Source organism: Dendrobates tinctorius, unplaced genomic scaffold, assembly GCF_039654945.1.
Source record: "Dendrobates tinctorius isolate UK_male_01 unplaced genomic scaffold, ASM3965494v1 ptg000065l, whole genome shotgun sequence".
In the NCBI taxonomy this organism is placed as follows: Eukaryota; Metazoa; Chordata; class Amphibia; order Anura; family Dendrobatidae; genus Dendrobates; species Dendrobates tinctorius.
This window is the reverse complement of record NW_027361733.1, coordinates 8166184-8190486: the sequence shown is the minus strand read 5'-3', so window position 1 is coordinate 8190486 and position 24303 is coordinate 8166184. Positions and strand designations below refer to the sequence as shown.

General features: G+C 43.7%; 1 protein-coding gene across 4 annotated transcripts in view; it reads left to right on the top strand.

Annotated features, from left to right (window-relative positions):
• The window catches only part of RIPOR3 (RIPOR family member 3), a 234104-nt gene that overhangs the window by 168833 nt on the left and 40968 nt on the right, over positions 1-24303 (top strand). For 3 of the 4 annotated variants that reach the window (XM_073580602.1, XM_073580600.1, XM_073580603.1), the window contains 4 exons: positions 11896-12025; positions 14495-15043; positions 15912-16054; positions 19372-19510. In XM_073580602.1, the coding sequence (XP_073436703.1) occupies positions 11896-12025; positions 14495-15043; positions 15912-16054; positions 19372-19510 (961 nt within the window). The remainder of the gene's footprint in view (positions 1-11895; positions 12026-14494; positions 15044-15911; positions 16055-19371; positions 19511-24303) is intronic. The other variant, XM_073580601.1, reaches the window with a different exon arrangement.

Here is a 24303-nt window from a genome sequence, read left to right as displayed (position 1 = left end):
CGTATTTTGCGCATGTAATCCGTATGCCATCCGTATGCTGAGATTTTCTCGCCGGCTTGCAAAATGGACATATAATGGAGCCCTATAATAGGTTTTATAACACAAATGAAAGAATAGATATAGACACATAGAATACATATATATATATATATATATATATATACAAGTCATTGAGACACATATATATATATATATATATATATATTTATATTTCACATTCAATTGCCGGCTTTTATCAAATCATTCCCCAACCCGACATGAAATGACACATGGTTTACATACAGTAAAGCATTTCATTTCATGGTTTTTTTTGTATGTCTTTCATTAGTAATTAGATGAGGGTTGATGTGTAAAATTTGGGAGGTGTAGGTGTTAATTTAAGGGGTTAATTCGTTGTAAAAAAATGTGTGGGCTCCCGCGGTAACTTGTCAATTATTGGCTTTTGTTTTATTATAAATCTGCGTGCAAAATTCTCTTGCTGAAACAAACCTTTCTGGTGCGGATTTTACCCAACCATTTTCCTTAGGACCCTAGCTTTGCAGGATAAACGGCTGACCTGGCATTGTTTAGATGCATTTTTTAAAAATTTTTCACTTTAGAAACCTGCGCATAAAATCTGCGATGTGCGAACCTGATCTTAATGAGCGGTGCACGTGTAAATGCACTCGGACAGTATGAGGACTTATTTTTTAGCCCCAGACATAAAGCTAAGGGCTCATACTCACATGCGAGAAGCTCGGAGGTGTCTCGCACGTCAATACTCAGCACTGCCGCCAGCACTCGGATCGGAGCGTTCAGCTGCATAGAAATGCATGCAGCTGAACGCTCCGATCCGAGTGCCGGCGGCAGTGCCGGGTATTGACGTGCGAGACTCGTCTGAGTTTCTCACATGTGAGTATGAGCCCTTACAGACATACAATGGATTTAACGTACAAGTGTGAGCTAGGATTAACCCTAACCCTTCTAAATTGTAGAATGTACACAAGGTTAGAGACTGGTTTACATAAAAATGAACAATTCTTCAGATTTCTGCTGAGAACAGGTGCATTCAGTGGAGATTGTTCCACTCGATCCATTGGAAATGCTAATTTGTGAAGGCTGATCGTGTATATTCTGGACTTTGTATATTAAATTAGAGGCGAGTAATGAAGACGTACTAATGTTACCGTAAAACGGATGCGCTCTGCGTGTGGCACGCTTGTCACGATCTGCCACAGGATGCAGCAGAGCTGAGAGCGTCCACAGGGAGTCCTTGTTTTCCTGCCTGGCTCGAGCACTTTGATGGAATGATGCGATAGTCTGTACCAAGAACACATATTTCTGTGCTGAGACAATCCCTGCAGAAAACTCAATCTGCCACAAGCATTTCTCGCAGGCTTTTCTCATTTGTCATCTAATGTTTGGAGTATGTTATTATAGTAGCGGGAGAATACAGAGCCCGGACGGTGACAGCGTGCAGCCACCAAGAGCAAAACTTTGTTGTGTAGCTCAGCAATTTGACTTGTGCCCCCCACCCCTACGTATGAGGGTATGTGCACCTGGAGTTTAAGGAGTTAAAAAAAAAAACAGGTTCAAGCAGAAACGGCATTAGGAAACACTCAGATTTTCTTTCTTTTCCTGAATCAGTTTTAAAGATTTTTGGAAGAGTTTTTTTTTTCTCCAGCATTCTCTGTTTAGAGAGGTTTCTTTCAGGATCCTTTTCAAAGAAATGACATGTATTTTATTTTTTCCCCCCCATCAGGCTATTTTCAAAACCTTTTCAGGAAAAAAAAGAAGCTAAAAAATGCAAAACACTTCATATAAACAACAAAATGGGTTACCCATAGGGCTATGTACACACAATATCTTTTAAACTCAACCCAACAAGTTTTTCAAGCAGAAGACGCTTCAGGAAAATTGATTTTTTTTTTTTTTTCCCTAAAGCTTTTTTTGTGGTGTCTTTTGGTAATTTTCTGGCTTGTCAAGGTAAGGAGGACCACCCCCGGGTTAGCCCCCCCTTAGTGAGAATTTGGGTAAAAAATGATTACATTCGTTAGATCTTTGTTAGATCCGGTTTGATCAACCAAAACTAACGTTAGATCACCCCTACAAAATGAGCCCTCACTCCTCTTGTTATTTGTTATAATCTACTGTATGTGATTATTGTTATGCTGTAATGTCTATTGTCTGTACAAATCCCCTCTGAAATGTAAAGTGCTGCGGAATATGTCGGCGCTATAAAAATAAAATTTATTATTATTATTATTATTATTATTATCTTTTCCAGGGGGGGCTAACCCGTAGCTAGCCCCCCCAACTATGAAATTTGCCGTTTTTTGGATGGATTCTGATAGATATTTGTTAGATCCGGTTTGATCAGCAAAAATTAACGTTAGATCTCCTTTCGTTCCCGAGATATTGGGGGGGGGCGGTGGGGGGTTAGCCCCCCTAATTTGAAATTTGCCGTTTTTTGGATGGATTCTGATAGATATTCGTTAGATCCGGTTTGATCAGCAAAAATTAACGTTAGATCTCCTTTCGTTCCCGAGATATTTCCGATCTTTTTCTGGGGGGGGGGCTAACCCGTAGCTGTCTGAATGCAAAATCCTACAGAGACAAGTAGCGGCTTGGAAAATTCATTGTGGCGGTCTGGACTAGAAATAGGCAAAGGAAATGACCCCAGTAACAGCAAACGTCGCATGTGACCACTGGATATAAGGCCTCTTTCACATGATCTTAGTTTTGTCGTGTAATACGCTGTGTTTTTCACGCATGTGTATTTCACGATGAAATGTACCCATTGAAACCGATGCGTTTATTCTCATATGCGTTATTTTCACGCATACGCAAATGCGTGTAAAAAGAAATAACAATTACAGGATGTTCTATTTTGCAGCATATTACACGATTAGCCCATTAATACAAATCACTGGGCTGCATGAAATATGACGGGAAATGTGCAGTGACAACGCTGCATTTTTAACGCGCGCAATACGTATATGATCATGTGAAAGAGGCCTAAAGGTAATATAATCACTAGTGCGGTCTGCAGAGCGCCCGTGTAGCTAGTTTCTGCCTATCTATGGTCACTGTATAGGAGTAATATTGGTCTTTGCATGGTGTTTTATTCAGTCACAGTATGGCAGTATTGTTTCATTACTACGTTGGTGTAACTCTCATCAGAGTGGGGGCAAGTAGGAAATCTTGGTGCGTTCCCACATTTTTTTCCCAGAACTTGACCTCTGGTAGTAGCTGATCTGTAATCCAATGTGAGCATGTGATGTATGGTGCTGAAGGGGTTCCCCGGGATTTCCCCAGGCTGCAGAACGCTGGTGGGGTGACGTCACCCACCAGCGGGAAAGCTCAGGGAATCCTTACAGTGCCACAACAGAGGGATGCCGGTGAGCAGTGCTCCCCTGCACATCGTCCTCCCGCTTCGCTGCAGCGGCACCGGTACTCATGGCATCCCTTGCTGTCGGCTACCTGTGGGTCTTGTACTGCAGGGCTTGCCTGTGGTTCCCTGGCATTTCCCCGGCATAGGACACTGGAGGGGCGATGTCACCCCGCCAGCAGGAGACACCAAGGAACCCCTGCAGTACCACATTCAGAGTTTAATTTCGGCTCAGACAAAACAGGTGTCATATTTAAGCAGTGTGAACTTAGCCTATGTCAGCAGATAAACGTTGATATGCCTCTATGACATATCAAATGTTACCTGAAAGCTAAATACAGGGCAGGAAAAGCAACAGGTGGGATAGCGGTGGAACAGAGGAACGCAGCATGATGGAGCCGATCACATGCTCATCAGCTCCCTAAGCACTGCATGAGGCCATTGAAAACCACATGTGGAAAAACCAGGTGGGGCAATGGCTTGAAAACCCACTTAGCTCCTTTTACATTTGCATGTAGTTTTATCAACACCATGTCTCCACTTTTGAGTGATTTTGATCCCACCCTCTGTTTGACCCTGTGTGTGACCCATTTCTTTGGATGTTCAGCTTCACTTCAGTCATAAGAGCAGGCAGAGAAACACATCCTCGTACAAGTGTGATCACTAAATGTGAAGGTCGGTATTGATTTCCTATGTATGGCATATTTCTATGCAGGAAGGTCTGATCTGCTGTGTGTAATTGTCCTATCCGTGCATGAGTGTGTGTATGGATCTGCTGATCAATGTATGCAGATATGGATGGCGGCAGGAGAATGGATGTACAGAGCTGTGTGTTAGGAAATTAAATCCCACTTTAAGCACATAAGTGCACAATAGGAAAATGTGCCAAGTAGCTGCAAACCAGTCCTTTACTTCAAGCCTCCCCATTACGTTATTTGTGTTGGCCAATTTATTCATATATAGGATATTAGTCATTCACACGAGTGTTGAATGCTTCACTGAAATGCTGAGAACTGGCAGCAGAGCTGGGCTAGTGACCCCATGACCAGCCTAGTCGTGCTATTAGATAGCTGGCATGCGCCTAGTTCTGGGCGCTAAAGCACCCAGACGGCACCTCGGAGTGGAGCGCCACTGGTGTCATTATTCTGTGTGTCTGCAGGACAATACATGTCTGCTGCCAGCTGCATAGGGTAGCATTAGGTGGAAGATTCCCTTTAATCACACCAACATATATAAATCCAAAAGAAAAAAGAAGCATGATGCCCACTAAAGAGGCATTCCCAGCCTGATGGGTGTGCAGAGGCATGCCGTCTGAGGCAGCTAATTATCTCATCTGTCTCCTCCTCCAGCTTATGTGTTCAGATGGTGGACATCATCCAGGATACTTGAGGAACTCCCCTGCTGGCACTGTTCACTTCCATGCAGGCTCATGTGCAGATTGCAAGTACATAAGAGTGCGCCAGATGTCAGCAATCCAACCACCTCCAGCTCATGAACCAGAGGAGGTGCCAGAGAAATGAGAGTCGGCGGCCTGAAACTGCATTGAAAATTATTAATTCTCTGAGGGGCAGACGACAGGCAGTGCTCTGACCGTCAGTGAATGACGGCAAGAATAATGCTGCTAGCAGCATTCTCTCCCCACTACTTTCCCACCCAGTCTTACAATGACATGACGGGACGGTGAAGTAGTGGGGAAACAAAAAATTGTAACGATGGTCCCATTCACTTTGAATCGGACTATCACCTCACCTTTTTTTCTTTCCTGCCATGATGGCAGTCATTGATGGGGAAAAATTGTGAGCATGGACACATCGTTAGAGTATCTGAACCTTTACTCTATATTCTGTCATGCTGTCATGCTGTGGCTGATGCCCACAGCATGACAGAAAACTGTGTGCAGCTGCAGCTGTGCTCCAGGCCTCCTGCAGCCCTCCTCCCACCGCCAGAGCCAGAAATCGCTTGACTGATCTGGCAAAATGCTAAATGAGTCAAGGTCCTCGCGCCGGGGGCAGGCCAGGCCACTTCCTGGAATGAAGGCCACACCCCCTGCAACATCACATGATGCAGCAGACTGCTGCGTCACGTGACGTCGGCTCTTGGCCCATTCAATGGCTGTGGGTGGGCGAGCTTCAGCGGCAGTGGGCGTTATGCCTAATGACCTGGTTCATCACCAGGTCATTGAAGGTTTCCACTCACCAGATTCGGCGGGGGTAGGGGGTCCCCCGACCGGTGCAGCGGCATTGGTGGACAGATGTCCCGCCGCACTGCCGCACATAACTTACTGTCATGCTGTGGCCAGCAGCCACAGCATGACAGAATTAAAAATAAATAAATAAATAAAAAAATGTTGCGGTACCCTTTAAACAAAATCTATTTTTTGATGACAGTTCAACTTTACAAATGAAATTCCAACCAAAACACTGAGATGTCCATGGTGTATTGGCGATTAAGTAGGATCACTTTCCAAGTTACATGCAGTAATGTTTACAGACAATACATGTAATACAAGTAACAACCCTCACATACCCCCATCTTAAGCAATAATGCCCCCAAAGTCAGTAATGTTGCCTTCGTTTTGCTCTCCTGTGTGTCCTGAGTCCCTCTCCTCACCACCTGCTGCACAGCAATATGACTGACATGGCACAGGAGTGAGTGGCTGCATGGAGCTCATCATCCCGCTCACCTACAGGAGGGCTGCTGCTGTCTGAGCTGATCCGACATCTGCAGTCTGGGTCAGGACGCTTAGGAGGCAGTGACACACAGCAGCGCTTGCCAAGCTCCTCACAGGCTGAGCACAGCTACAGCCTCTACTAGGAGCTAAGCCGGCCTCGGAGGAGCGCCCCGACCGCCACACACTTCTTTCTATCCAAAGACTGTTCCTCCATTCCTAAGTAGGGTTTTTGTATGAGTGAAGAAAAACTAAAAGGGAAATGGAGATAAATTTATTGAAATGTTTAATCTCATAGAATACCAATAATAATTTACAATAAATATTCACGAAAGATGTAGGCTGTATCTGAAGAATAGAAGGACTGAAAATTCCCATGAGTGCAAAGTAACTCAAAGGAAGGAAGAAGGAGAACAGTAACACCCCGGTGTTGGGGTGTTAGTGTTCTTCTTTGTTTTGTTTGAGTTACTTTGCACTCATGGGAATTTCCAGTCCTTCTATTCTTCAGATACAGCCTACATCTTTCGTGAATATTTATTGTAAATTATTATTGGTATTCTATGAGATTAAACATTTCAATAAATTTATATCGAGTCACATTAGTAATTTTCTTTGTTTTTTGTACAAGTCAAACACCGATAACTCAGGAACTCCGTCTAGATGTTAAAATGTAGGTGTTCTATTTATATTACAGGGATTTACAGTCTTAAACTTTCAGGTTTTCACTGTTAAATATCTATTTCTGTAAGGTATTACTTTTACTTGTGTTTTTCACTGTACCAATAAGATTTATTTGTTTGATAATTAAATTGATTAAAAATGAGACCACATGAGGAGTTTTTGGTTAGTCTATGTACAGGCTTTTCTAACCCCTTGACGACCGCCCATTGACTTTTGCCGACGGGGCTAGCCGCGCCTTATTCCTCCGCCATAGAGTTTTCACGTCGGGCGGGGAATGGCAGCCCCAGCTTGCCCCGTCGGCAATCGCAGGATCCCAGCTGTCCTACCGTCAGCTGGGATCCCAACCCCCAAAAATTAAATATTTTAATATTTATTCCACACGGTAAACGCCATAAAAAATAAAAAAAGCCATAATTTCTATTTTTTTCACTGTTTGAGTCACAAAAAAAGGCATAAAACGCGATTAAAAAAATCGGATATACCCCAAAATGGTCCGAATAAAAGCTACAACTCTTCCCGCAAAAAATGAGGCATCCCACAGCTCCGTAGTCAGACAAATAAAAGCTCTATGGGGCTGCGCATGCGGCGAGACCAAATCCTCTCTCATTATTTAAAAAAAAAAGTTTTACTTTTTAAAAGTAGTAAAAAAAAAAAAAAATTACATAAATTTGGTTTCGGTGTGTCTGACCTGACACGGAGAATAAAGTTATTCTGCTATTTTTACCGCACAGGAAACTAACTAAAAATAAAACTCAAAAAACATTAGCCTAATTAATTTTTTTAAAATTTTCTCTCTCCTAAAAAATAAATAAAAGTTATACAAAACATTATTTGCACTCCAAAGTGGTGCCAAGGAAAACTACAACTTGCTAGCTATGCAAAAAACAGGCCCCCTGTACTTTGAAATTTGCCGGTTTTTATATGGATTCTGATAGATATTCGTTAGATCCGTTTGAGCAGCGGCGACTTTGGCGGGGGCCAGTTGTGGGCAGCATCAGGACTTCACTGGCGATGTGTCGCGGTGAGGAAGGGGGGGGGAAGTGTGCTGCGATGACTGCGAAGAGGCGGGCCTGTAGGCATCATGGGGGACGAGAATGACTCACTGACCGAACTTTCAGATTGTCCCACTCACTCACCACCTCCTCACTTCACTCTCTCTCTGTTGGTCTCCCCCAATTGGACCCCTCCTCTTCTCCATCTACACCTCAGGACCACTGCTGAACCGGATCTAACGAATATCTATCAGAATCCATCCAAAAAACAGCAAATTTCAAAGTTGGGGGGGCTAACCTGTACCTAACCCCCCACCTGACACCCCCAATATCTCGGGAACGAAAGGAGATCTAACGTTAATTTTTGCTGATCAAACCGGATCTAACGAATATCTATCAGAGTCCATCCAAAAAATGGCAAATTTCAAATTAGGGGGGCTAACCCGTACCTAACCCCCCACCTGACACCCCCAATATCTCGGGAACGAAAGGAGATCTAACGTTAATTTTTGCTGATCAAACCGGATCTAACGAATATCTATCAGAGTCCATCCAAAAAACTGCAAATTTAAAATTAGGGGGGGCTAACCCGTACCTAACCCCCCACCTGACACCCCCAATATCTCGGGAACGAAAGGAGATCAAACGTTAATTTTTGCTGATCAAACCGGATCTAACGAATATCTATCAGAATCCATCCAAAAAACTGCAAATTTCAAATTAGGGGGGCTAACCCCCCACCGGCCCCCCCCAATATCTCGGGAACGAAAGGAGATCTAACGTTAATTTTTGCTGATCAAACCGGATCTAACGAATATCTATCAGAATCCATCCAAAAAACGGCAAATTTCATAGTTGGGGGGGCTAGCTACGGGTTAGCCCCCCCTGAAAAAGATCGTAAATATCTCATTTTGTAGGGGTGATCTAACGTTAGTTTTGGTTGATCAAACCGGATCTAACAAAGATCTAACGAATGTAATCATTTTTTACCCAAATTCTCACTAAGGGGGGGCTAACCCGGGGGTGGTGTAAGGAGGCTTATTCACCGTGCAATGCTCCTCTGGGAAATTTAATATGCAAATTGCCTCTTCAGAGAGAAAGAGGACTTGAACTCTATAGTGCCACCTGTTGGTAGTAGCGATCCAACAAGTCACAATCAACCCTTTAACGAGTCAATTTGCAGACATGGTGTTTCTTTTTTTTTTTTTTTAAACCATTCAGGTTAGTTATAAACAACTCAATATAAGCTCATCAACTTAAACGTCGTTGTTTCAATCTCATCATCATGGTTCATATTTGTTTTAGTATAACAAACCAAGGGTATACACAAAAGACACAGACATGGTGTTTCGGGCTATTGGTCCTCATCAGTGCAAAGTATGAGAACTGATTTGGCTAGGTGAGAGGCTCTTGACTGGGGTCTAAGGGGTAAGGTCTCTCCTTGTGGAGAGTGACATACCAGCTCCGGCTTGTCAAGGTAAGGAGGCTTATTCACCGTGCAATGCTCTTCTGGGAAATTTAATATGCATATTGCAGGACTTATTAAAGGGTCGATTGTGACTTGTAGGATCGCTACTTCCAACAGGTGGCGCTATAGAGTTCAAGTCCTCTTTCTCTCTGAAGGGGCAATTTGCATAATATTTTCCCAGAGGAGCATTGCACGGCGAATAAGCCTCCTTACCTTGATAAGCCGGAGTTGGTATGTCACTCTCCACAAGGAGAAACCTTACCCCTTAGACCCCAGTCCAGAGCCTCTCACCTAGCCAAATCATGTTCTCATACTTTGCACTGATGAGGGCCAATAGCCCGAAACACTGTCTGCAAATTAAGATTCTGAATTGGCATTAATCCTAAATCATATTACAAGACTCGTTAAAGGGTCCATTGTGACTTGTAGGATCGCTACTACCAATAGGTGGCGCTGTAGAGTTCAAGTCCTCTTCCTCTCTGAAGAGGCAATTTGCATGGTAATTTCCTGTGCAGTTTTCTGATGATTTTAATAGTTTTTAGGAGGGTTTTACCATGAGTTTTGTGACGTCTTTTTTGTTGTTGTTTCACGGTCATTTTTTTTCACTGCAAAAAGGAAAGAATTTTTATTTAAGAATAAACAATGGCAAAACACTCAAAAAAAAATCCAGTCATCTTCTGGGCGTCTTTTGAGCTTTACCATCGTCCTGTATTGTAAAATCAGCTCCTGAGAAAACGCTTCAGACATTTTCCCAAAGTGTCTTTTCTTTGAGAAACTTGGCAGTTCCACCGTTGTGTTAAGGAAGTTGTGTGCACATACCCCAAAACCATTTTTCAAGCTCTCTGCCAATACTGGATTACTTGTTTGATACACCTACATATAATATAATATAGGCCATCACCTGTGTGCAGAGTATAGCTGCAAGAGAAATCTCTCTCCTGTACTGGTTGTTTGTTACAATGTATCGCCGAATATAACTGGGGCTATTTAGCTCACTACCTATAAAAATGTGCTTTAGCTTCTGGAGACATATTTTCTTGTGAAGAGTGACATGCCAGTGTAAGGAGACTTATTGGCCATGCAATGCTCCTCTGGGAAATCAAATATGTAAATTACCTCTTCAGAAAGGAAGAGGACTAGAACTGTAGTGACAGCTACTGGAAGCAGCAATCTTAAAAGTCAATATCAACCCTTTAACGAGCCTTTCCATATGACTTGGGGTATGTGCACACGCTGCGGATTCTGCTGCGGATCCGCAGCGGATTTGGCCCTGCGGATCCGCAGCAGTTCCACAGACATTGTACAGTACAATGTTAGCCAATGTGATTTCAAATCCGCAGTGCACATGCTGCGTTTTTTTCCACACGGAATTGCTGCGGTTTTAAATCCGCAGCATGTCAATTCTTTGTGCGGATTCCACAGCGGTTTGACACCTGTTCCATTGTCCAGGTGTCAATCTGCAGGGGAAAACCTCTGGTAAATACGCAGGAAAACCGCAGGTCACTTTACCTGCAAATCCGCAGGTGAATCCGCAGCGTGTGAACTCACCCTTATGGTAAAAGCCAAACCAGAATCTCAACTTGCAGACACATGTTTTGGGGGTGTTGACACTACTCAGTGCAAAGCAAGAGATTTAATTTAGCTGTATGAGAGGCCTCTTACTGGGATCTAAAGGGTAACATTTCTTCTTGTGGAGAGTGACATACCTGACATGCCGGTGTAAAGAGACTTATAGGCCTCTTTTGGAGATAAAGAGTAAATATTCTCATTCACAAGCCAAGCAGAGAAGTTTTACATTCACAATGATGAGGTTTTTATACAATTGGTTTCCTTATGGCTTCTTTTTTTTTGTACGGGGAAGTTATTTGTAGTTTCAGTATAGCAGTAGAGTTATGTGCCACGTCAGAAGCAGCCAAAGCCTGATATGTTTTGATTTATAACATGAGTGAAGCAAAAGGGAAAAAAAAGGAGAACTTGTCCCGGCCCGCGTCCGTCATCCTAATTTATTTAGTTATTTGGATGACATTAGGGGCAGGTTATGAATGAAGAGCCGGGGTGATGAAGCGCAGGTTCTGTTTCTAATCTTGTATGATCATGTTCAGCAAGTGACGACTTCCATCTGTTCGCTTTTGTGATCGATTGGTTCTAGCTGCCGAAATATTGTAGTAATTGTGTCGCCGGCCTCATTCCAAGGTCGGGTAAAAAACCTCTATGGAAGGGATTTGCAATATTATTGCAGTGTGTGTATTATTGGTAACGTTGCTGTAATAGGAGTAAGGGTATGTTCACACATAGCTTTTATGATAGCCTTTTTCTGCATGGAAAAGATACAGGTGATGGTCAGAATCCTGCAACACTAGTTAGTGCTTTCACACTTTTTTTGGCGCTAAGCCGCTGTAATCTCGGTATAAAAACGCTGAAATAATTGACATGCTACATTTTTTAATAACTCACTAAGGGTAAATAAAATGCAAAAAAAGAAAATAAAACAAGTATTTAGAAATCTCATTCATTTTGCTGTTATTGTCAAAATGTTTTTCTGCATGAACAGCATAGAAAAAGACGCATCTGAAATGCTGCATGTGAACGCACACTTACAAATCTGAGTATTTGTGAACAGATGTGACATTCCTCTATGCTTGTGACAATTTGCCCTATAGATCAGTCCCCACACATACAGTGATATTTTTTTCGTGGTCTTCCTCTTTCTTCATAGCCCGTTTGATAACAGCAAGATTTTGTGTACACCTGGAATGACCAACAAGTTTTCATCAAGTGTCCGGAAAATGTCCTTATATCATTCGACGCCTCCCAACACCCCGAGCTTCCGGGACAAGTTTTACCTGGTGAGTATAACTAATCACACTTCTTTGTCATCTAGTTTGAGCACTTACAACGGTCCTCCAGTCCTAAGTCAATATCGCTTAAAGAGATTGTGCTGGACGCAGGCGATCATGTGACCGCAAGTATGAGAATCACATATTTTGGCCACATTCCTACTAGACGTACAAGTGTATAGAGCAAGGCTGCTAACGTCTAGTCGGCACGGGACCGAATGTATGCAAATCGCATGCTTGTGGTCACATACTTGCCACTCCGGTCTGACAGTGCATATACTGCATGCTGTGAGAATTCCCAAGTACCCCAAGTCTTCAGAATCCCTTACAACTTTGTAGAATACAAAGCTCCAAAGGTTTTCTAATTATATTTTATGTTCCCTCATCTTTTAAGAATGTCTTCTTGCGTGTCTGAACAAAAACATGATTGAGACTGATAGCAAGTCATGTCTGCAGATTTAATCTGCAGGAGATTTAGGGTATGTGCACTGAGTCTTTTTGTTGAGCTTTTTGGAGCAGAAACTCCAAAGGTCCGATTCATCAAAGCTTTTATGCCAGTATTCTATCGTAAAAAGCTTTGAAAAGTGGCAAACCGTTGGAGCAAATTTTGTGACTTTTGACGTTGTCATAGCATTTTTGACTAGCTCTGACAAAATACAGGTGCATGCCACAAAATTAGAATATCATCAAAAAGTTAATTTATTTCAGTTCTTCAATACAAAAAGTGAAACTCATATTATATAGAGTCATTACAAACAGTGATCTATTTCACGTGTTTATTTCTGTTAATGTTGATGATTATGGCTTACAGCCAATGAAAACCCAAAAGTCATTATCTCAGTAAATTAGAATACTTTATAACACCAGCTTGAAAAAATGACTTTAAAATCCAAAATGTTGGCCTACTGAAATGTATGTTCAGTAAATGCACTCAATACTTGGTCGGGGCTCCTTTTGCATCAATTACTGCATCAATGCGGCGTGGCATGGAGGCGATCAGCCTGTGACACTGCTGAGGTGTTATGGAAGCCCAGGTTGCTTTGATAGCAGCCTTCAGCTGCTCTGAATTGTTAGTTCCGGTGTCTCTCATCATCTTCTTCTTGACTATACCCCATTGATTCTCTATGGGGTTAAGGCCAGGTGAGTTTTCTGGCCCATCAAGCACAGTGATACTGTTGTTTTTAAACCAGGTATTGGTACTTTTGGCAGTGTGGACAGGTGCCAAGTCCTGCTGGAGAATGAAATTTCCATCTCCAAAAAGCTTGTCGGCAGAGGGAGGCATGAAGTGCTCTAAAATTTACTGTTAGACAGCTGCGCTGACTTTGGTCTTGATAAAACACAGTGAACCTACACCAGCAGATGACATGGCTCCCCAAACCATCACCGATTGTGGATACTTCACACTAGACCTTGGAAATCACGGTCCCAGAGTGTGGAGGAAGAGTGGAGAGGCCACAATCCAAGCTGCTTGAGGTCTAGTGTGAAGTTTCCACAATCAGTGATGGCCAACATTTCGGATTTTAAAATCAATTTTCAAGCTGGTGTCATGAAGTATTCTAATTTACTGAGATAATGACTTTTGGGTTTTCATTGGCTGTAAGCCATAATCATCAACATTAACAGAAATAAACACGTGAAATAGATCACTGTTTGTAATGACTCTATATAATATGAGTTTCACTTTTTGTATTGAAGAACTGAAATAAATTAACTTTTTGATGATATTCTAATTTGGTGAGAAGCTGGGGTGAGATAGGCAACATCCACATGTTAAATTAATGCAGGGACTGGAGTAGGATTTGTGGCGAAGCACACACAGAGGTGTACCCCACTCATTTGTCACTCCCTCTTCATGAATCAGGAGCATCTGACTCCTGCCCATCTTTTCATCAAGGCTGGAGTAAATTACCCTGGTCAAGATCGGGTTCACCATTTTTGAGGAATTTGGAGTTGTTGGGAAAGACGTGAAGAGTTTCCTGTAGGTGTCTGCTCTAAATACTCCTTAAAAGTACCCCTAGGGTGCTGAGAACCCCACTGATTGCTAAAATAAAGGGAAGAAACTTTCATTTCAGCACTCTTTCCTTGCTAGCTGAAATCTCCAATGAGAGCAGCACTCGGCTGTCAGGGAGAGTCATACAACCGGCAGCTCTATTTCCCCGACTCCCCCATACACAGGAATGATCAACCTGGATGAGTATTTTTGTGTTCTCCCTGGGGGGGGGTGAAGGGCCACTGCAAGAATCATTATATTTGCTGACAAAAAAAAGAATCAGGTGATTGAATTCTAACTACCAGATCCTTATCCCCCTGACATATCCTGGGAGATTCGGAAGACCATCAGATGGTTGGTTGATCCCACCGAAAATGTTTGGTTCAGATGACTTTTACCTAATGTGTATGGGGGCCTTTAGATTGTACTATATGTGCATTGTATTATTTGTTTTTTATACTTTTTACTCTTTTTTTTTTTTTTTGCAGCAGAATGATCTAGACAGCACATATCCATCCCTGGAAAAAGACATCCAGACCCCTTATATCCTGAGCTACTTGGCCAACAGCGGCTTTGTTAGAGACCGCCGGAGTTTTACTCATAGCCTGGAGCTGAACAGCATAGACAGCCTAAGAAATCTCGAAGAGATCGGAGATGAAGCTGCTCCCAGTCCGCCATCCTCCTGTGGGGACACCTTACCATATTCTTCACAAGAGCTGACCAGGGAGGAGCAGTCCCCAAGTCATGAAACTCTGGATATTCTCAGAGAGACACCCAACAACTACAACTCCCAGAACAACCTGAATCCGTCCAGGCTGGTTTTTGACAATAAACCAAGCATCGAGCTCACTGAGGAGGAAAGGACCCCTACCTTGACTCTGGAGGAAAGCACCAGAGGCAATGATACCACTGGAGAGAGACAATCACTACCGCGGCAGCTGGACGACATTCTGGACCTGCTGAGGTCGGAGGATGCCACAAGGTGGAAGATGAAGGAGATGGAGCAGTCAGTGCTAAACTTCAGAGAGAGAGTCTTGGTACGTGGTGGGTATAACTGAAGGAGCCATGTATTCCTTTTTTGGCTTAAATGCATGTAAGTGGGGCTTCTGAATCATTTTTTCATTTTATTTTACTCCTTTTTTCCTTCTATAACCTTGTGCTTCGTAGTATATTGCTGGTCGCAGAATGAGTTAACTGAGAATCTGTCAGTCAGTGAACTCTCTCTGACGGTCCAATGGGAGAGTTTGTGACTCTGTTATCTGTGATTTTCTGAGCTCCTCTCAGTGATTTATGACCACATCAAAGTTGAGTCTGCTGGGAAACAAAGAGTATTTAATAATCAAATCATGCAAAATATTTAATGAAACCTAATTGCAAAATTGCAAAAGTGATGTTTGTTTTGCCCTAAGTACATGCATTTAAATAAAAAAAAAAAGTCCTCTTTCAAGGGGAAGATTTTTGTGCAGCGTGAATATGAGTAAATAGATATGATTTATTGTAGGGTGATCAGTGAACATTGTGGGGTGTTCATTATAAACCTTTTCCACCATTATTTCTTCACCTGGTAAAGTCTAGCTCATCAGTGCGTTGATCTGGGGACTGTACAGACCCTAAAATCTAGGACCCCCCACCCTACCCACTGATCGCATGATCAGGCATCTCCAGTAATTGTTACCATTACAGCATAGACCGCTGCTTACATTACAATGATATCCAGCCTGAAGTATGCAAGCCTATGATCAATTAGGAACGAACAAGAGCCCCCCCACATCACTTAACCCCGTCTCTGCCATCAGGCATTGTTAGAATGTAAGGATAGTAATGGGTGGAGGTGCAACTTGCTGGGATTTATGGTTCTTCTAGCTATTTTTTTACAGATCTGCCTTTTTCTTTATTGTTCTGCAGAGGTCAAGTGATCCCACATCGGAGCTTCCCTCCATGGACAGCCTGATGGTGGAGACAGCACTGGAAAGTTTCGACTTTTTGAACACCGATTTCAGCACAGATGACATTTCTCTGTTTGGCAGCGTCCGCACTCACAGCAAGAGGTAAAATACACATCGTCTCCAACTATTCCCAGCATTTCCTGTGTGCTGGGAACAAGTCAGCGCACTTATGTGAATATGAACGACGAGGTCTGCAACCTTTCCAGCTAGCAGGAGACTACAACTCCCAGCATGCTGGAGGGGATGCTGGGAGTTTGCTACCAGCTGCGTATCCAGATTGTAAACTTTCTTTGTAGCTTGACGCACCCTGAAAAATCAGTGATCTCTTCTAGGACATCTTGTTGGATGACTTCATAAAACGGCATGAACATTTGACCTTGAAACCATGAAATTCCCAGAAAAAAAGTCATCCTATGGGCGCATTCAGACGACTGTACAAATTGCCCCAATATCGGACCGCAGTGCATGCACTGGCCATGGGTCTTCATAAAAATATATCAAGCTGTCACGCTTGGGTCAGAAAATTTGCAGTCTGATCTTGGACTGATTTGCACACGTCTGAATGCGCCCTATGGCTGGAGTTACAAGGTGACTTTGGTTGCAACACGGGTCGCTCAGCTAAAGATTGACATACAGTGGGGAAAAAAAAATATTTGATACACTGCTGATTTTGCAAGTTTTCCCACCTACAAAGAATGGAGAGATCTGTCATTTTTATTGTAGGTACACTTCAACTGTGAGAAACACAATCTTAAAAAAATCCAGAAAATCACATTGTATGATTTTTACATAATTAATTTGCATTTTATTGCATGAAATTAGTATTTTATACAGTCTTGCTGGGCAACACTGAGTTTCAGCTTTCTCCAAAGATTTTCTACTGGGTTCTGGTGTGGAGACTGGCTAGACCACTCCAGGACCTTAAAATGCTTCTTAGTTGTCCTGACTGTGTGTTTCAGGTCATTGTCATGCTGGAAGAACCCAGCCACAACCCACCTTCAACGCTCTTACTGCGGGAAGAAGGTTATTGGTCAGAATTTCGCGATGCATGAACCCATCCATCCTCCCTTCAATACAATGCAGTTGCAAGGAGGTAACCGAGGCCGTCACGTCTCCCCCTCTTTGGACATTGTTCACATGGATTACGTGCGGTACCTTGTCATTTAACAATGCTAATGTGTTTCTGTAATGTTGCTGAATTGTGTATGTGCTGTTTATAAGCTTAGGGATAGAATAGAAGATATTATAGGACAATAGTGGGATGAGAATAGAGGGAGCATACTAGAGATAGGGAATAGGAGTATTAGCTTAGGTTTAGTCAGCATATGGGTTTTTCAGATGGGGAGGAGTTTACAGTGTAGTGCAGAGCAATAGGATATAGTGCAGACTTTTTTTGGTTAGTGAGTAGAGCCTGGGCAGCCTTGCCCAGGTCAAGGAGTGCAGAGCAGATGCAGCAGTGAGGAGACAGTCTGGCAGCCATGGGGATAAGGTTGCTTCGGCAAGAAGGAGCCCCAGGCTGAGTGTTGTGCAGGCGGTCACCGGCTTAGAGAAAACCGTTCCGAGGAGGATCCGAAGCTTACGGCAGGGACTAGGGGGCAGCTATGACGGCGAGCCCGTTACCCTATAACTCGAAGCTGGACTAGGGGAATGGCAGAAAGCTGTTGGGCCTAAAGGCACAGAAGGGACCGGGATTGTCCGGAAGAGCAATGATAGCTGGAAAGGGACAGGGATTGTCCGGAAGAGTAGTGATTGCCAGAAGCGAGTCAGGGATTGCCAAACGTGAGGCAGGGAATGCCAGAAGGAACAGAAGTTTCCGGGAAGGCAGGGAAAGCTGAAAAGTGTCATTCTGTAAACACTGTGCCGCATTTGTGATGAATACCCTACTGCCCAGTAATGTAGAACTGTTGAAAAAGGACATTGTCTCTGTGATGATTTGTGGAGCTCGTGGATATGAAGTTGGAGTCACAGAAGCCGAGGGGACTCTGACGGTAGTACTGCTGCGCATGCTGCACATGCAGCAGAAGGGACATTGTATTTTATCTGAGGGGTGCCAGGGTGTGGGAACTGTACAGCCCATTGCCACGACTACCACCCTGGCCGCCTTACACAGTCGTCTTGTGCCCTTTGCAGAAAAGCACCCCCAAAGTATGATGTTTCCCCCACCATGCTTCATGGTTAGAATGGTGTGTTTGAGGTTATACTAATCCTTCTTCTTCCTCCAAATATGGCGAGTGGAATTGATACTAAAAAGTTTTATATTTGTCTCATCTGACCTTATGACCTTCTCCTATGCCTCCTCTGGATCATTCAAATGGTCACTGGCAAACTATAAACGGTTCTAGACATGTTCTGCTGTGAGCACGGGGGGGGGGGGGCTTGCATGTCCTGCAGGATTATAATCCATGTCTGCATAGTGTGTTACTAACATTAATGTTTGTGGTCCCAACTCTCTTCAGGCCATTGACCAGGTCTTCCCGCGTAGTTCTGAGTTGATTCTTGACCTTTCTCAGAATCATCCTTACCCCAATAGGCGAGATCTTGTATGGAGCCCCAGACAGAAGAAGACTGGCAATCATCTTGTGTTTCTTCCATTTTCTAATAAATGTGATAATACTTGTTGCCTTCTTACCAAGCTGCTTGCCTGTTGTCCTGTAGCCCATCCCAGTCTTGTGCTGGTCTACAATTTTGTCCCTGGTGTCCTTAGACAGCTCTTTGGTCTTGGCCATGGTGGAGAGATTGGAGTGTGTTTGACTGAGTGTGTGGACAGGTCTCTTTTATACCGGTAACAAGGTCAAACAAGTGCAATTAATACAGGTAATGATTGCAGAGTAGGAGGGCTTCTTAAAGAAAAACTAACAAGTCTGTGAGAGAATTCTTGCTGGGTGGTCGGTGATCAAATACTTATTTTGTTCAATAAAATGCTATTTAATTATTTAAAAATCATACAATGTGATTTTTCTGGATTTTATATTTAGATTGTGTCTTTCACAGTTGAAGTGTACCTACGATAAAAATTACAGACCTCTCCATTCTTTGTTGGTGGGAAAACTTGCAAAATCGGCAGTGTATCAAATACTTATTTTCCCCACTGAATGACTCCACTATGTCATAGTATATATAGTGGAAGTCAATGTCAAAAGATAGAAAAAACGGAACTTGTGAACATAACCTAAATGTTATTTTGGTAGCCTATTCTAAAGGATTTTCCTAGATCTAAAATTTTACATAAGCCTGGCGTTATTGCATAGAGATACTCCAGCCTCTGCTCCTGTAATGCGTCATCATTGCAGTGTTAGTTATATTAGTGAACCTGTAGGCACAGTATTACATACAGGGGTGATGTATGACTGGGTAGATATGAGTGCAGGCGTTATATTATAAGGGTGACTGATTAGTAAGCGGAATGTTTTCTGTTTCAGTAATGGGACGATCACCCCATCAGTCGCGCAGACAATCTGCTGTCATAATGAATTGGAGCAGGATGGACCAAGCACTGGTCATGAAGATCTGGACACTCTGCTGTCCGTCCATCTGGATATCTGTAAAGCACTGTTAAAGGTGAGGCACGGCTGCTTGGTACCCGCGATGAGTTGAGCTGACCGCTATCATCTATTTTCATGCACTTTTAGTGCAACCTAAACATATGTTCATACGTGGCATTTTGTAGCCTTTTTTTCCTGCAGCAAAAACCAGAGTGTTAGCAGAAAAACACGCTGCATAAAATTTGCGCATTTATGCAGAGGGTTTTACTTACGTTTTCTCCCCTTTCATTAAAATGGGTGAAAAAACATTGCAAAAATGCTGAAAGAATCAACACACTGTGGATTTCAAAAAATGCTTAGGAGCTCAAAAACACAAGGGAAAAAACTAAGCGTATGCTTGAGCATTTTGAAGTCCAGCTCATTTTGATGCTACTGTAAAACATCATTTTGGACACAGAAAAAAAACCGCTGCTACAAGCTGGATATTTCTATAAGATAAAGAATAGCTGCTGCCAGACACATTTGTCGCAACTTAGCTTCATGAGATACAAGTTATAGGCAGTGGGTCCTGTTACATATAGCGATGCACCAGCAATCCCGACAACGATACAACCCAGTCAGGATCGCTGGTGCATCGCTAAATGGTCGCTAGTGAGCTGTCAAACAGGCAGATCTCACCAGCGACTCAGCAGCCCGTCGGCGGTCGTTACTTGTCACACGGCAGTGATGATGACGACTTCCACCTGCGTCCATGCGTCGCTAGTCGGCACCATCAGGATGCCAGCAGGACGCCAGCGAGAAAAAAATGCCCAAGGATGTTCGCATGTGTGGCGCCCCTGAGGCTCAGTCGCACCTCCTCCTGAGGTGTGGTACCCCACCATCCAGGTAAGGTGGAGACACCTGACCACACTCCAACACCTGCACCCCACACCACAAAGTAGTGTAGCAAAGCACCTTCGGCGGCTCCCTGCTTTCAGTATAGCAAAGCACCCATTGGTGGCTCCCTGCTTGGAACACGAACCGTGCTGGGAGGTGGGTGGAGTTAGTTGATATTACAGAGAGCAGGAAGAGTTGAGGACTGAGAAGTCAGTTGGTTAGAGAGTTGGAGAGAAGAAGATCCCCGGAGAGAGGGATAGATGGATGGAAGTGCTGCAGCAGGTCCCAGTGACCTGGGTCTGCTGGCACGGGAAAGGAAGAGAGAGAGCAACATAGACTGAAAGCCTGACTCTCCATAGAGAGGAAGATCAGTACGGAACGTGAGGAGTAACAGGGAACAGAGGACGTGGGTTAGAGGAGAACCCTTCCTAGAAGTTCTAAGCGCAAGGATACTAATGGTCCTGCAGCAGACACCGGAGGAATAGAAGTAGTGACCACTTTATTCCCACACAAGACTTGGGGGCACAACAGCAACATAATAGTGAGCCGGGACTTAGTAGCAAGGAGTCCCCGAAGCAGGCTACAGCTGTCTGCCGTACAAGTAGAGTTCATAGGAACATCTGACAGGAGGAACTCCAGTGTAACTCAGTACTAGGAGTACTTCATTTAAAGGCGCTATAAGAGGAGACGTTCAGAAAGGTACATGTTGGCGGAGTGTTGGAAAGGAGTATTCCATCTGGCCTGGAGGTTGACTGGGTCCCTGACCCGGAGGACACAGCACGGAGGCAGGCACCTGTGTGTACTACAGACTGTGAGTAAAGCTTTGGAACTACAAGCCCTGGTGTCCTCCACTCATTCCTGCGAGAACCTGCCCAGCACTGCCACATCCCTTGCGCCAGACACTACACCATCTACGTGTCACTTCACCTACTCTGCCCTGGGACTACAGCCCTGCCTGTGGAGGGCTATAACATCATTTCTGCACCACACCATCTGTCCGAGAGGATCTGTCTGCAGCGTCGGCTTACATCTCCATTGCCGAACACCACAGGTGGCGTCACGAACTATTCATTTAATCAACTACATTCCACCATTCAATTCCCCTTTTTACATTGGGCGCCCAGGGCCACGGACCGGGTCACTGCTGCTGTGACACCTTCCCCTCTGAGTTGCTGGCCCGGTACCGAGTATCACACAGCCCTGGGAGGGCGACTCACATGCGATCAGCAATATCCAGCAGGGGGCCGGTGTCGCTGTTGCGTCACAAAATCAGTGATGCTTTAGCGATATCGCTAGCAAACTCGCTATGTGAGAAGGGGGCTTTACGCCATGTTCACGCTATCAGTATTTGATCAGTTTTTACCTCAGTATCTGCAGTTGTGGCCCAAAGTATTGACACCCCTGCTATTCTGTCAGATAATACTCAGTTTCTTCCTGAAAATGATTGCAAACACAAATTCTTTGGTATTATTATCTTCATTTAATTTGTCTTAAATGAAAAAACACAAAAGAGAATGAAGCAAAAAGCAAAACATTGATCATTTCACACAAAACTCCAAAAATGGGCCAGACAAAAGTATTGGCACCCTCAGCCTAATACTTGGTTGCACAGCCTTTAGCCAAAATAACTGCGACCAACCGCTTCCGGTAACCATCAATGAGTTTCTTACAATGCTCTGCTGGAATTTTAGACCATTCTGCTTTGGCAAACTGCTCCAGGTCCCTGATATTTGAAGGGTGCCTTCTCCAAACTACCATTTTTAGATCTCTCCACAGGTGTTCTATGGGATTCAGGTCTGGACTCATTGCTGGCCACCTTAGAAGTCTCCAGTGCTTTCTCTCAAACCATTTTCTAGTGCTTTTTGAAGTGTGTTTTGGGTCATTGTCCTGCTGGAAGACCCATGACCTCTGAGGGAGACCCAGATTTCTCACACTGGGCCCTACATTATGCTGCAAAATTTGTTGGTAGTCTTCTGACTTCATAATGCCATGCACACGGTCAAGCAGTCCAGTGCCAGAGGCAGCAAAGCAACCCCAAAACATCAGGGAACCTCCGTCATGTTTGACTGTAGGAACCGTGTTCTTTTCTTTGAATGCCTCTTTTCTTTTTTCTCCTGCAAACTCTATGTTGATGCCTTTGCCCAAAAAGCTCTACTTTTGTCTCATCTGACCAGAGAACATTCTTCCAAAATGTTTTAGGCTTTTTCAGGTAAGTTTTGGCAAACTCCAGCCTGGCTTTTTTATGTCTCAGGGTAAGAAGTGCGGTCTTCCTGGGTCTCCTACCATACAGTCCCTTTTCATTCAGACGCCGACGGATAGTATGGGTTGACAATGTTGTACCCTCGGACTGCAGGGCAGCTTGAACTTGTTTGGATGTTAGTCGAGGTTCTTTATCCAACATCCGCACAATTGTTATGATGAGTCACCGAAGGAGGAAAAAACAAAATACCAGCTAAGTCCAGAAAAACCAGAGAGGTTGGCAGCTATCGGATTGCAGACCCCTGAACCTATCCACAACAACTAGCAGTAGCCGTGGGGGGGTTCCTACGGTGCCCTAGACCCCTCGATCACAGCCGGAGAACTATATAGCCGAAAGACAGAAAGGGGAAAAACTAAACTGCCCCAGAGCAGACCCCAAAGCAATAGGCAGCCCCCAACATATAATGACGGTGAAGCAAGATGAAAACACTAACACAGATAGAAAGATAGGTTGAGCAAATGATGGGGCCCAGGCTAACTACATCGGACATCCGCAAAAACCCTATCAAAATGGGCCAACCGACTGATAGGAAAAACAGGCCCTGAAGTCGCTAGGCTTCAAAAGACTATATCAGCACTCAGGTATATTCTGAAGACAGCGCAAAAGATCAACAGATCAGAGACAAAAATGGAATTCAGCTCACCCCCGGCCGGGGATGGCAGAACTCCCAAAAAACAAGGCAAAACAAAACTGAAGAGTACAAAGCAGAGCAGAAAAACTTAGCTTTGAGATGCAGGAATCAGACTGGTCTCCAAGAATCCAGCAGGAAAATCACCAGCCAGGAAGAAGGGCGTCGGCAGCCTTATATCCAGTCCTCAATTCCAGCCACCCAGTCATCATCTAGCTGCCCATGTGTTTGGTAATCAGCCTCACTACCTTCCTTCACCAGAGGAGGGAGTTCATCAGACCTCAATGGTGAAGGGAAAAATGAACTCACAACACACAATCTTGCGTTGAAATCTCTTGTCAATTTTTCTTTTCCGTCCACATCTAGGGAGGTTAGCCACAGTGCCATGGGCTTTAAACTTCTTGATGACACTGCGCACGGTAGACACAGGAACATTCAGGTCTTTGGAGATGGACTTGTAGCCTTGAGATTTCTCATGCTTCCTCATAATTTGGTTTCTCAAGTCCTCAGACAGTTCTTTGGTCTTCTTTCTTTTCTCCATGCTCAATGTGGTACACACAAGGACACAGGACAGAGGATGAGTCAACTTTAATCCATGTCAACTGGCTGCAAGTGTGATTTAGTTATTGGCAACACCTGTTAGGTGCCACAGGTAAGTTGCAGGTGCTGTTAATTACACAAATTAGAGAAGCATCACAAGATTTTTCGAACAGTGCCAATACTTTTGTCCACCCTCTTTTTTTATGTTTGGTGTGGAATTATATCCAATTTGGCTTTAGGACAATTCATTTTGTGTTTTTTTTCATTTAAGACAAATTAAATGAAGATAATAATAACAAAGAATTTGTGTTTGCAATAATTTTCAGGAAGAAACTGAGTATTATCTGACAGAATTGCAGGGGTGTCAATACTTTTGGCCACAACTGTATAAGCCAAAATCAGGAGCAGAACACTCAGAGGAAAAGTATAATGGAAACACGTCACCACTTCTGTATTTATCACCCACTCCTGGTTTTGGCTTACAAATCCTGATGGAAAACACTAACCAAATACGGAATGTGTGAACGTGGCTTTAGAAGCAGGAGTAGATGCAGATGTTATGCAG